A 12,631-nucleotide genomic window follows, 5' to 3' on the forward strand; every position below is an offset into this window, starting at 1 on the left:
AGTTCTGCCCCCTCCCCCGCCCCGAGCCTGGGGGTCCTGCAGATGTGCTTCTGGGCCTCTGCTGACATCTTGAGGCCCCAGATCCTAGATCAGTGCCTCCCACCTCTCCACACCCCACACCGTCTTCAGCTGCAAAGACAGACCTCAGGGAGACACAGGCTGGCACAGTGTCCGTCAAACCAGAAGAGGCTCCCGAGGAAGAACCAACCCAGAGAGAGCCCAGGCTCTTCCACCCCAGGCCCTGCCTCTCATTCAAGACCAAGACACGGGTCCTAGGCCTTCTTCATCTTTATTATTTTTTTAACTTGGTCGCACCATGTGGCATGTGGGATCTTAGTTCCTGACCAGGAATCGAACTGTATTGGAAGCGCGGAGTCTTAACCACTGGACCACCAGGGAAGTCCGCCTCCTCGGTATTTGTTTCCTGCTTGGCACAGTAAGGGCAGGTCGTGGGTGTTACTCATCCTCCACGGCAAAGGTGAAGGGGCTCAGCTTGTAGCCAGAGCCCGAGTAGAACTTGTTCTGGAACTCCACCCTGGGGGAGGAGGAGAGCTGGTGAGAGGATCCCTGCCCCTGGCCGGCCCCCCCACACTGCCCGCACCAGCCCGCGGGCTCTCACCAGTGCAGCCTCAGTGCGTGCAGGAAGGCCGAGAGCCCCTCCATCACCAGCAGGATGGCCACGGTCATCACGGCAAAGGCGGCAAAGACGGGGACCAGCACCACGGCCTCCATGCCCATCTCGCCGCCCAGGCTCAGGCCAACTCGCATCACCATGGCCCACAGGACCTCCGACAGTTCTGCAGATGAGGGAGGGAGCGGTGGGAACTGCCCAGCCACCTTGCATCCCTAAGCCCGTCCTCCCCATGGGCCAGCAGGGGACCTCCTCCCCCGCCCCTCCTTTCCAGACAGGGACACTGGGAAGTGACGGGAGGCCACCCCTCCAGCGGCCGTGTGTAGGGGGTTGGCGCTGGGACTCACGGGCGTGGGCCAGGCTTAGGGCCCAGAGGCGCAGGTAGGAGGCCGTGTTGGAGATGCAGCCGAGGCAGAACTCAATGGTGTGGATGGCCTGGTGCATGAACACCTCGGACAGGACAAACTGGGGGGACGGGCAACAGTGAGGGGCAAGCCGGGCCGCTGGCCTCCCGCGACCCAGGGAGTCCCCATACCCACCTCTTCCTCTTCTTGGTCCCCTAGGCATCCGGCCTTCTCCTCATCAGAGTTCTGGCTGGCCACAGACACGTCAGGCTGGCCCAGGAGCCCGGCCTTGTCCTCATGCTGGAGGTGGGAGCATCAGCATCAGCAGATGCATGGGCCAGATGGGCTCACGGCCTGGACGCCACCCTCAGCACCCACCCTGCACGCCTCCCCTGCCCCTACCAGCGGTCGCCGCCTCCGAGACTGGCGGCGCTGGTGCTTCCGGCGCAGGAACAGGGGGGTGCCCAGCAGCAGCACGGGCACTGTGGCCAGGGCCAGGACCACCAGGGTGGACTGCACCACCTCCTGCGAGGGAGGGGCAGGAGTCAGGGCGCCCCGCGGCTCCCGGGGCCCAGGGAGCCTGCCCCCCACTTCTCCGCCAGGGCCCCTCACGGAGCAGGGACACCGTCCCACACGGAGTTCTGGGACGGGTGGCACCCCAGACTTCCAGCACCCCCTCGGCTGGACCACCTCTGCTGGTCCTTCGACCTCCCTCCTCCCTGTCTCATGGCCTCAGGTCTGCATCCCGCTTTCCAGACGAGGATCCTGCAGCCAAGGGGCGGGGCCCCGTGGTGGGGGTGGGCCCACCCGGCCCCGCCCCGCCCACCGGCCCCGCCCCGCCCACCTGCCCCTGGAAGAGCGGCTGGTTGGTGGGGCTGCGCGAGAAGAGGAACATGTTGATGAAGTGGATCAGGATGCTGGGAGCCGAGGCGGCTCTGGCGGCCGTGAAGTGCAGCCACTTGTAGACGATCAGGAAGACCAGGTAGCCGAACAGCCCCAGCAGGAAGACCAGTTCGGGGAGGGTCTCCAGCAGCAGCCGGTGCCACTGGCCAAAGTGCCTGGGGCAGAGGCGGGGGGCGAAGTAGGGGGGAGTCAGGTCACCAGGGCCACTCTGGCCCTGCTCGGGCCCCCCAACCCCAGGACCCCAGTCCTCACACGTGGTTGAAGACTCCCAGGACCACCCCGAAGGTCATGTGGGTGACCCCCAGGATGACAGACATCTTCATCTTGAAGGAGTTGAGGAAGCTCAGGTGGTTGACGGCCAGGCTCCAGACCTGGGGGAGCAGGAGGGCCGGGGGGTCACGAAGGGGCCTCCCCACCCGAGTCACTCTCATCGGCCCGTGTGTGCCCCTCCAGGGCCCCCTGCACATCCGTCACCCACCCAATGAGGGGCAGCAGAGCGGCATGGTTAAGAGCACAGCCTGGGCCCCAACCCCAGTTCTTCCTGGCCGGGCAACCCTGGGCATGTACCCTCACCTTCCTCATCTGTGAAATGGGGAGAGTGTGCACTGACATGCACGCCATGGAGTTGTCACAAGGACTGGACACAAAATCATTTCAACAAGGCCTCAGAACGGTGCCCGCCTGGCACAGACAGGGCTACAGAACACTGTCCTTATCAGGACTCACTTCTCTGCTTTTCAAGTGGCTGCAGTGTGGGCCCTGCCAGGCAGGCCCTGGTCTGGGGGGCCCTGAGTGGGGAGCCCCAACCCACCCTCCCGCCCGCTCCACCTCGGACAGATGGGCAGGACTCACAGGGTCGATGCCGAAGGGGTAGGGTCCCAGGAAAACGCCGGTGACGTTGGGGTCCAGGGCAAGCAGCTGGTGCTGGGCCAGGAAGGCATCGCTGTGACAAGAGTGGGGAGGGGATGGTCAGGGGCCAGGGGCCTCGGGGCTGCAGTAGGGGAGTGGCCGGGCCTCACCTCCAGCCGGACTGGTTGGCCATGGCCGCTACACTCCAGCCCGAGGGGAAGATGGCCGTGGCGCGGCTGAAGCACTCGTTGTAGATGAAGCCGGTGTAGACGGAAAACAGGCCCATGAGCAGCAGCAGGTAGCGGCCCCCGAAGAAGGTCCTCCAGATCTGGGGGTGTGGGTGTGGTGAGAGCTGGCCCCGGCCCTCGGCCGTGCCTGCACCCTCCCTCCCCAAACCCCACCCTCACCCCCAGACCCCCGCCACCCCTCACCTCGTTCTGCGCTGACCTCACAGCCGGCTGGTTCTCGGCCAGCACCATGGCCAGGGCGAAGAGGAACATCAGCAGCCCGTGGCCCACATCACCAAACATGACAGCAAAGAGGAAGGGGAAGGTGATGATGGTGTAGGGCGCTGTGGGCAGAGGGGCCACACGGTCAGCCAGGACCCCGTGCCTGTACAGGGGTCCCCAAGCCAGGGTTCAGGGCCCCAAGAGATACAAAGGTGGTGTTTGCCAGGCAGGGATGCCACACTGCTTGCCCGTATGCAAGAGCCAGCCATCTACTAGCTGTGCAACCTTTGGCTAGTGTCTTAACCTCGCTGAACCTCCACCTCCCCATGGGCAAAACGGAGATTATAATACCACTACTTTCTGGGGCTATTAAAAATGAGACAGCAGGCTATAAATAAGCAATATAAACTCATTAGTTGTAGCTATTTTTTATGAGAAGAGCTTTAAGCAGAAGCACAGAGAGCCCAGTGGAAGTCCTGGCTGGCCCGTGGCAAGTTCCAGAAGGCCAAGTTGGTCACTTAATCTTTGGGGCCTCAGCTTCCCTTTAGCAAATGGGGAAAATTTCTCATAGATGTTAGAATTCTAATGCACATCCCAGTTATGGGTCAAATTGTGCCCCCTGCCCCCCCAAAGGTAGGTTGGAGTCCTAACCCCCCTGCTCCTTAGAAAGTGACCTCATTCGGAGATACAATCTTTACAGATGTAACCAAGTGAAAACAAGGTCATCAGAGTGGGTCCTAATTGAATATAACTGCTGTCCTTATAAAATGGGTGAGTTTGGACCTTAGACACAGACACGAGAAGACCATGCGAACGTGAAGATGGCTGCCTGCCAGCCAAGGCGAGAGGCCTGAACAGAAGCCCCCTCAAGCTCTCAGGAGGAACCAGCCCTGCCAACACCCTGATCGCAGGTTCCCAGCCTCCAGAACGGAGAGACGATAAATACCTACTGTTGAAGCCGCCCCATCGGGGATGCTCTCTTACGGCAGCCTGAGCAAATGGACACCCCCCGGAGCTATTGCTCTGAGAGCTGGGGGCCCGTCACCAGCCATGGATATCTGGGGATCAGGCTGCTCCAAGCAGACCGCCACCTGCTAGCGCACAGTCTGCCACCTGCCAATGCAGAGGAACTACAGGCAGGCGAAATCGGCAGAGGGGAGGGCACATCAAGCTCCCAGGTGCTGTCCTGGAGGGTCAGCAGGCCCCAGAGGACACGAGATCCAGGCCTCAGTCCACACAGCCCCAGATTCCACCCGCAGGTCCTGCGCGTACCACCTTGGGGGCCCCAAACCCTTTCTCTTGCCCACCGGGTGAGGCAGGACCCTTCCCTGGCCTGGGACTAAGTCCCCCTCCTGAAAGGTCCTCCTCACGCTTCACCCCCAGACCCTTCCTCTGGGCTCACACTGAGACACCCTGCAGCCCTCACCCAGTGACCCCGGGGACGCCGGGCCACTGGGCACATGGCAGCCAGCCTGCCTCAGGGGGAGTGCTGTCTGGAAGCAGAGGGACCGGGCGGGTGACAGGCCAGGTCCCACGGGCCTCAGGAAGCTGGCCGGGGCCAGGGAGGGAGGGAGCCAGTGCCCTCTGGCCCCAGGATGGACCCAAACGGGAGGGGCGGCCACACCCAGCTCCAGCCTCCTGGGGGTGGGCACCATGCTGCCAAATCTCTCTTTTTGCCAAAGTCTTGGGAAAAGGCAGACTTTTGCCAAAACTCTGACTTTAAAGCCTGGTGCCTGCAGCAGATGCTCTGCCCGGGTGGCACGGAGCCCTCGGCAGCTTTGTGTGGGCCCCTGCCGGGTGCACCAGTCTCCAAGCAGCAGCCCTGCCAGGCTGGTGAGCACCCGGGATGTGCCAGGAGCTGACGGCCTTGCTGCCTGCCCGCCAGGCCTGGCCGACAACTGAGGGCGCCGGGTGTGGAAGCCCTGTTTGTCGGCCTTGAGACAGACACGCGCCAGTGTGGCTGGACTTCACCCAGGACTGACCCTGCTCAGCCGCCCCTTCCCGCATGCCTCCCATCCCCTGAGGTCCCTTACTGGTTTCTCCCGGGAACCCCTCTCTTAAGAGACCACTTGCAACAGAGACCCCACCTCAGGATCTGCTTCTGGGAAAACCTGACCCAACTCAAACCTTTCAACGTGTCTGAACTATCTGGCCAAACAAAACATACCAGCAGACTGATTCTGGCCTTGTGGGCCGCTGGTTTGCAACCTTTGGTGACCATTCATCTTCCCAAGACTGCTCAGAGCTGAACCGTTATCTCCATTTTATAGATGAGGAAACTGAGGCTCAGAAAAGCTAAAAAACTCATTAAAGTAAGCAAGTAGGATCTCAAACCCGGGCCACTCCTACTGCAAAGCTATTGTTCTTTGCACAACTCGGCTGGCTCCCTTGTACGTGTAACAAGATGGGGTTTGCTGGGGATAAACTTGAAGCCCCCAGGGTCCCCTCAAGGGCATGGGAAGCAGAGCGTCTCTCATCCTAGGAGCCCGGGGCAGCCCCAGCATGGAGCTGCAGCCCTGCCAGCCTTCCACCCAGAGCAGCAGCTGACCCTCCCAAAGGCCGGGGCTGCGGGAGGCGGCAGCCCTCACCGGGGTTGACCTCCTGGTAGCGGCCGACACCGTAGGCATCCACAATTCCCTGGAAGCTGGCCGTGAAGCGGTTGGTACGGATGAGCGTGGGGGGCATGTCCCGGTAGGGGATGCAGTGAACCACGGCGCTCACACCCGCCTCGCTCTGGGGCAGTCGGCAGGCAGGCAGACAGACAGACAGACAGAGAAGGCTGATTGCAGGGGCCTCCAGGGGCCTCGGACCCCCGCAGCCAGGCAGAGCTGGAGAGGCAGAGCACTGTGGGGTCTCACCCGGGGCAGCCCCTTCTCTCCCTGTGAAACCAGACGACCAGCCCCACCTGCCCCCTGTCCAGGGGGCTTTAGAGATGGCCAGAGACTGGCCCAGAAGTCACTTGGGAAACAAGCATGCTTCCTCCCATCCAGGTGGCTAGGGAGAGGGAGCCCCTTGTTGCCACCAGTGATCCTGCCTACTGGGGCCACCCCCCGGGAGGCAGGGTCAGCATAGCCATTTCACAGATGAGCCCAAGGCTCCCTCCAATCAGCCCAAGGTCACAGGGCCGAGGCCTGCAGAGCCTGGGTCTGACTTAGAGCCTGGTCCTAACTTAACACCCAGAGTGCCGGCAGGATGTGATGGCCCATCCCAGGGCATCGGGGGCAGTGGGGGTGGGGAGAGGGCTTGTGGGGCCAGAGCCATTACGGAGGACTCCCCGGAGGAGGGTGAGCCCCGGCAAAGGCAGGGCGCCCATGGCACCGGGATTGGGAAGTGTGTTGTGAGGAGGAGCCCCTGCCTGGCAGCGGGGGCGGGCGGGAGGACCCCCGCTCACCGAGCTGTCCTGCAGGGCCTGCTGCAGGGCGGGCAGATCGCGTGTGGCACACCAGGCCTCGGCGATGAGGCACTTGTGCGTGGAGCTCACACTGCACTGGTTGAGGGCCAGGTACACAGCCTTCATCTTGCGGATCTGCACCTGCCAGGGCGGCAGCAGCCTCTGCACACGGCCCAGCACCTGGCTCAGGAAGCGCTCCGTCTCCCCCAGGACCTGTGGCCAGAGCGGGCGGTCAGGGGGGTGGTGGGCCGGGAGGATGGTGGCCGGAGGTCCACCGCGGCCGCGGGCACCCACCTCCTGCAGCTCCTGGCTCTGCTGTTGCAGCTGCTGCAAGGCCGCGCGCCGGGCCACCTCCTCCTCCGCGAACGGGAAGACGTGGCAGTGGAAACTGGCAGGGAGCCGGGCGGTGAGTGAGGGAGGGGTCCAGGCCGCATGCACGGGAGTGTGGATGACGGCGTGTGGCGGGAGGACACCCAGGGCCCCAGGGGGCTCACCAGTCAGTGATCTTGCGGATCTTCTGCCCGATCTGCCCACCCCAGTAGGAGATGAGGAAGGTCATCCACGTGGCAGGCTCACCCTGCGGAGGGGGGCCCAGGTTACCCTGCAGTCCCCGCCCCGGGGGGCGCACCCCTACCCAAGCTGCCCCCTACCCGCGCCCACGCACCGTAACCGGGTCCTCCAGCTGCTGCTCCGTCTCCCGGAAGCTGGCAATGAGGAAGCCGCGGCAGGCCCTCCAGAGAAGGCGCTCCAGGGCCGCGGCCTTGTGGGGTTCCACCGCACCGGCCACGAAGCTGCAGGGCCAGGCGGGGTTGGGCAGGGGCTGCACCGACCTCCGCTCCCCTCCACCCCGCCTCCCCATCCCGGCCAGGCACACCACCCCTCACTCCCACGGGGAAGGCAGGAGCCCACCTGGCCCATGCCAGGAGGGGAGAAACCTGTAGGGCAGAGCGGAATCCCAGGCCCAAGGGAGGAGGAGGCAGGGGGCAGTCTGAGGGAGTACTGGAGAGGGAGTCCACGCTGGGCTAGAAAGAGTGCCAAGCTGCCCCTCACTTACTTGACCCTCAGGTCCTGGTGCGGCCCTCCGGGGGCCTGGAGCAGGGGGGTTCTTTCTGAGGGCCCATCTGTGTGGGTGGCTGCCGACTAGGAGCCGAGAGGCACTGTCAGCCCCAGCCCGGGGGGCCTGGCACCCCTGCCCCGCACCCCTGCCCAGGGGGCTACACTGACTGGGGGGCTGTGGCCCTGGCCCAGCACGGCCGAGTGGAGCTGCAGCTGGTGCCACTGGGCCCGCAGGGCCTGCTGGTTGCCCCGCACATCCCGGAGCTCCTGAGCCAGGCGATCAGTCTCCTCCTGGATGCGCAGAAGGTCGCGGGGCGGGGGCGCCGGCAGTCCCCCCTCGGGCAGAGGCAGCGTCAGCCCAGCCCGCCGCACTTCCTCCTGCAGGAAGGCTGGGTGCGGAGGGGAGGGGTGTCAGGGGGTGCCGCTCAGGGGCCGCCACCAGCTAATGGCCACTACTAGCCAAGGGCTGGAGGGCTTCCCCAGTGGTTCATCGGGCAAAGAATTCCGCCTGCCAGTGCAGCAGACACAGGAGACCCGGGTTCGATCCTTGGATTGGGAAGATCCCCTGGAGGAGGAAATGGCAACCCACTCCAGTATTCTTTCCTGGAGAATTTCATGGACAGAGGAGCCTGGTGGGCTGTAGTCCATGGGGTCACAAAGAGTCAGACATGACTGAGCAGCTGAGCGCACACACACAGCCAAGGGCTGGCTAACATCTAGGGGATTCCAGACTTCACTTCAAATTCCCCTGGCCACCAGCCAACTGATTCACTGAGTCCAAGACCCCAGAAAAACCTCAGGCTAAACCTCCACCCCTGCGTGTTTGCTCTGCTTCCCCGCCCCGGGGCTCTTCTGGGCTGCTCTCCATCCGTCCCCAGTCCCTGGCCTGGGTCCCACAGCGGTCTTCCGGCAGGCAGCCTAGCGCTGCAGGGCCTCGGACGGCAGCTTGCATGCAGACCCACGGAGGACCTGCCTGACTACTTAAAACCCATCAGGCAAGCTAACCATTAACCAGACATGCTCTATCCTCCCATTGTGCGGGTCCTCCTGGGAGGGGTTTCTGGAACACAACCCAGGCCAGGGGTCCTTCTTGCCCAGGTCCAAGGAGAAGCCAAGATTGGTGGCCTCTGCTCATCCCAGTCCACCTGTAGCAGAGAAAGTTCTATCCACGCTTCTCTCCTGCTTAGAGATCTACGGGTGGCTCTCAGCATCTGCAGGATGATGTCCCAAGTTCTCACTCAGCACTCAAGGGCTCGTCCAAACCCTGGCCTGGACATCTGCTCAGCTCACTCAGGAACACCCCACAGATCCCAGCTGCCCTGGCCTGGCTCTGCAGGGCCTGGCCTGGCTCTCCCTTCTCTGCCTTCCAAGTGGGTGCCTGGGACTCTTCCTTTCAGACCAAGCTCCACTGGCACCTCCTCCAAGAAGCCTGCCTGGGGTGTGGGCCCAGCACCAACTCACTGAAGGTCTTCTCCAACTCTTCACAGCGCCGAACATCCACCACGAAGCGTCTCTGGAAGGCACTCAAGGAGGCGTTGAGCTGTGGTTGTGCATGGAGGGGTCAGTATTCCAGGCTGGGGGCCAAGGAGGTCCCCCACGAGGGCCAGGCTGGCTCTCCTTAGGCCATAGATGCCTCCCCCAAAAGGTGCTGACCACACCATGACCCTCCTGATGCCCAGGTGAGGACAACCAGGCTGCACGTGGACCAGCGCCGAGGAGGCCTGGCTGAACCCAGGCTGGGGCAAGCGCGAGTAAAGCCAGCCTTCCTGAGAACAGAGCACCCAGGGGCAGAGGCGGCCGGGATTCAAGCCGGGCCGGGGGTCAGTACAAGGCAATGGTCCACCCTCTGGGATGCCCAGGGACGAGGCCTCCCCCCACGCCCATCCCGGCCCCACTCACATCCCTGAACTCCACCAGGCCCAGCTCCCCGAGCTGGCTCACGCAGGTGTAGGCGGCAGCTGTGGGCAGGAAGAGCTGGACCAGTGCCACCTCCTCGCTCCGGAACATGGAACCCATGGTCTTGCGGGGCAGGCAGGCGTGGGGGCTCAGGCCAGGAGGCAGGAAACAGGCAGCTGCCCACTGTCTAGGAACTCCGTGCTCCTAAGTTCCTGCAAGGTGCTGTCATCACCCCATCTGACAGATGGGAAATCTGAGGCCCAGGGTGGCTTGGCAGGGAGCCGAGGTCATACCGGAAGTAAGCAGCACAGCTGACCCCACGGCCAGACCCAGAGTCCAACACCAAGCTCCTTCCCAGCTGGGTCTGACTTGTCTGAGACACCTGCACCCCCCGCCCCTGCCCTGGTGGATCCTGGCGACAGTGGCTCTTCTCACACCTGGCACCATCTCCTGTCGTGCCCTCTCCGTGACCTGCCTGCACCTCCTCGGGGCCCCAGGTCAAAGGCCACCTCCAGCGCTGGCCTCCTGACCCGCCCCAGGCCACCTCCAGCGCTGGCCTCCTGACCCGCCCCGGCCAGCTGGAGCCCCCGCCTTTCCACCCCAGGGAGCGTCCATGACAAGGACAGGGGGCTGAGTTCTGGCTTGTTCCCTCAGGCAGTTGGAGCCTGCCTCTTCCCTGCAGCATCTGTGTGCTGAGGGGGTGGGGGCCACCCCTGGGCCTCGGGCAGGACACAGTGGACGGGCAGGGCCTCTGAGCAAGGAGGACCTTCCCCTGAGGCCTGGGCAGCCCCGCCGCAGCCCCGGGAGGAGTCCTCCAGGTGTCGAAACCATCGAAAGTGAAACTATGGAAACTGAATGGGCAGGAAGGGCCTGGCGGGGGCCCTGCTCCAGCGTCGGCAGGGGAGGCTACCCTGGCCTCTGATGGGCCCTGTGGACGCCCAGCCCACAGGCCAGGACTCCACGGCCACGGCCCTGGGGGCCTGGGGCCGGCCCCCTTTGTTTCCTTAGCTCTCCCACTGAGGCGGGAGAGGGACAGGGCCAGGCGAAGGCCCCGCTGAGGGTGAACATTTGGCGCCAGAGCGCCCCGCCCGCTGCCTGGGCTGGGGCCACCTAGCGGGTCACTTCCTCCCCTGGGTCTGGTTAACTTAAGAGGAAATAGGAAAAGCAGCCCCTTCCCCAGCTGGAGAGAATGGCGAGTTGGCTGGGAGCCCTGACTAGGGGCGGGTGGGTGGGAGGCCCAGGGACGGAGGCTCGGAGCCCTGCCCAAGCTAGGACTAGCTGTGTGTCCTTGGGGGATTCTCCCACCCTCTCTGGGCCTCCACTTCCTCTTTGGGTGAATGGGACTTGGCCACCCAGCAGAAGCAGGACCTGGTGGGGAGATAAAAATAACCAGGGTCCCCATGTATCTCTTCACCTCCACTACCTCATTTAAAACTAACAGCAGGCCTCGGGGGCGGGGGGCACAGTACCCCTGTCTTATAGACGGGTCAGCAGGTGGCCAAACCAGGCAGGAGCCCGGTCCCCGGGCTGCAGGTTTGGAAGTTCCAGCCCAAAGTGTGTCCTCAGGGGGAGGGCTGTTCTTTCCCCAGGCACCCTGAAAGGCGGGGCTGGCCAAATGAGGGGTTGCAGGGAGCTAGATCTGGGATCGCGGTGGGCAGCGGTCCTAGACAGCTGCTGTGACCAGTCTGGCCTGGTACCCGTCTCACAGGACCCCGGGGCCTGGCCCTTCCCTTGGGTGGTCAGCACAGGAGTCCAGAGACCTGGTCAGACCCCTCCCCTGGCGTTCCAGCCCTCCACTGGCTCATCCCCTCCCCCTCCTCTACCCTGGCCCCTGCCTGAGCCAGGATCCACCCCGGCGACATTTACAGAGCAAATGAAGGGGCTGAGGTCCTTCAGGGTCCAGACTAGTCACTTTGTGCCCCTCGCCTCCTTCTCCCTTGGGAGGCTGGAGGCTAAGGCCAGCTCCTCCAGACACCTCTCCTCTGAGCCCCTGGCTCTCCACGATGAGCCGCGCAGCAGGCTAGGGTCTGCGCTCTCTTCTAGCTCTGCCTCTTCCTAGTTGGGTTGGGCCTCAGTTTCCGCATCTGTAGAATGGGTCCCTCTCTCCCAGGAAGATGCAGCAGAGAAAGCTCTGAGGACAGCCTGGCCCGGCAGAGCTCAATACGAGGGGTCACAGGCTGTTAACACCCCAATTCTCCTCTTCCTCCTCTGAGTAGCGTCTGTGCACCCCCACCCCCCACCCCCCAACAAGGGCTGACACCCGCGGGCCTGCGGACTGAGCTGCCTCTACTGATCCACACGGGCGGGGGCGCCAAGACTCCCTTCCGGGGCGGAGGGAAGCGAGGGCGGCAGGGAAAGCAGGGGCCCCTGCAGCCCCCCTGGGGCACTCACCCCTGATCGGCCGCACGCGGCACTACTCGGCTCCGCTCAGATCTCCCGGTTCAACTTCTCGCTGCCGCCGCGGCGCCCGAGCAACTCACTTTTCCCGACGGGCGGGGCCGGAGGGGGCGGAGCCAGGGAAGCCCCGCCCCGGGCTGCCCCGGACCCGCCCCCGGAGTCCCGGAGCCGGTGCGCGAGCCTCGGCCGGAGGACGGGTGGGAGGCAGGCCGCGGGCTGGGCCCTCGTTTCCTCGTCCTCCGGGTGGGAAACCGTTCAGAGCCGTGTGCCGCCTAATCCGGGCGAGGAGGCCCAGACCCCAGGGCAGACGCTGGCGCCCACTGTGCACGTCTACGAGGCTGGAATGTGGAGAAGTGCTCAGCCCAGGCCCAGGGGCTACATGGCGGGACCTCCACCACCTGTGCCCGTGGCTGACAAGACCCCCAATACGCTCAGACCTGGGGCCCGAGACCCACGTGGCCCCACCTCTGGGACCCCTTCCCTCTTGAGTGAGGTTGTAGTCACACAGGTCCTTCTATCTTCCTGTTTCTGACCACCCGCCTGGACTCCAGGCGCAGTTCTCTGGGCCCTTGGGTGGGCGGCTGCCCTTCTCTGGGCCTCTTCCCTCAGTGGCAGCAGGCCGCAGGCACTAGGCAGTGCTCTGCCCCCACTGTCGCTCCTCCTGTGACTGCACTTGTCCCTGTGTCCTTACTCCTAATGAGCTTCATGCAGCCTG

General features: G+C 64.1%; 1 protein-coding gene across 7 annotated transcripts; it reads right to left on the reverse strand.

The window, feature by feature from the left end:
- Positions 1–270: 270 nt before the first annotated feature.
- On the reverse strand, positions 271–12,006 carry TCIRG1 (T cell immune regulator 1, ATPase H+ transporting V0 subunit a3). Of its 7 annotated transcripts, none has more exons than XM_081531860.1 (20): positions 11,911–12,006; positions 9,523–9,723; positions 9,085–9,163; positions 7,792–8,012; positions 7,622–7,707; positions 7,232–7,358; positions 7,062–7,144; positions 6,862–6,955; positions 6,568–6,780; positions 5,765–5,909; positions 3,159–3,298; positions 2,898–3,055; positions 2,731–2,821; positions 2,131–2,249; positions 1,820–2,033; positions 1,378–1,500; positions 1,171–1,275; positions 979–1,096; positions 620–797; positions 271–535 (listed from the first exon to the last, which is right to left on the reverse strand). In XM_081531860.1, exons 2-20 carry the CDS (start codon positions 9,637–9,639, stop codon positions 457–459), a joined length of 2,490 nt encoding a protein of 829 aa, XP_081387986.1. In that variant the 5' UTR covers positions 9,640–9,723; positions 11,911–12,006; the 3' UTR covers positions 271–456. The 7 variants fall into 7 exon arrangements, with proteins under 7 accessions (XP_081387986.1, XP_081387985.1, XP_081387990.1 ...); XM_081531859.1 differs by having other exon boundaries at positions 9,523–9,731; XM_081531864.1 differs by having other exon boundaries at positions 7,788–8,012; positions 9,523–9,731.
- Between the last annotated feature and the right edge of the window lie 625 nt (positions 12,007–12,631).

The sequence above is a fragment of the Giraffa tippelskirchi genome, chromosome 10, assembly GCF_054371585.1.
Source record: "Giraffa tippelskirchi isolate mGirTip1 chromosome 10, T2T-mGirTip1v1.2.pri, whole genome shotgun sequence".
In the NCBI taxonomy this organism is placed as follows: domain Eukaryota; kingdom Metazoa; phylum Chordata; class Mammalia; order Artiodactyla; family Giraffidae; genus Giraffa; species Giraffa tippelskirchi.

Coding starts and splice junctions, on each gene's coding strand:
- TCIRG1 (XM_081531860.1), bottom strand. CDS start 9,639: ATGGGTTCCATGTTCCGGAGCGAGGAGGTGGCACTGGTCCAGCTCTTC. Junction 2,034..2,130: donor CTGGGAGTCTTCAACCACGT/GTGAGGACTGGG, acceptor CCTCTGCCCCAG/GCACTTTGGCCAGTGGCACC. Junction 536..619: donor CACGCACTGAGGCTGCACTG/GTGAGAGCCCGC, acceptor CTCCTCCCCCAG/GGTGGAGTTCCAGAACAAGT.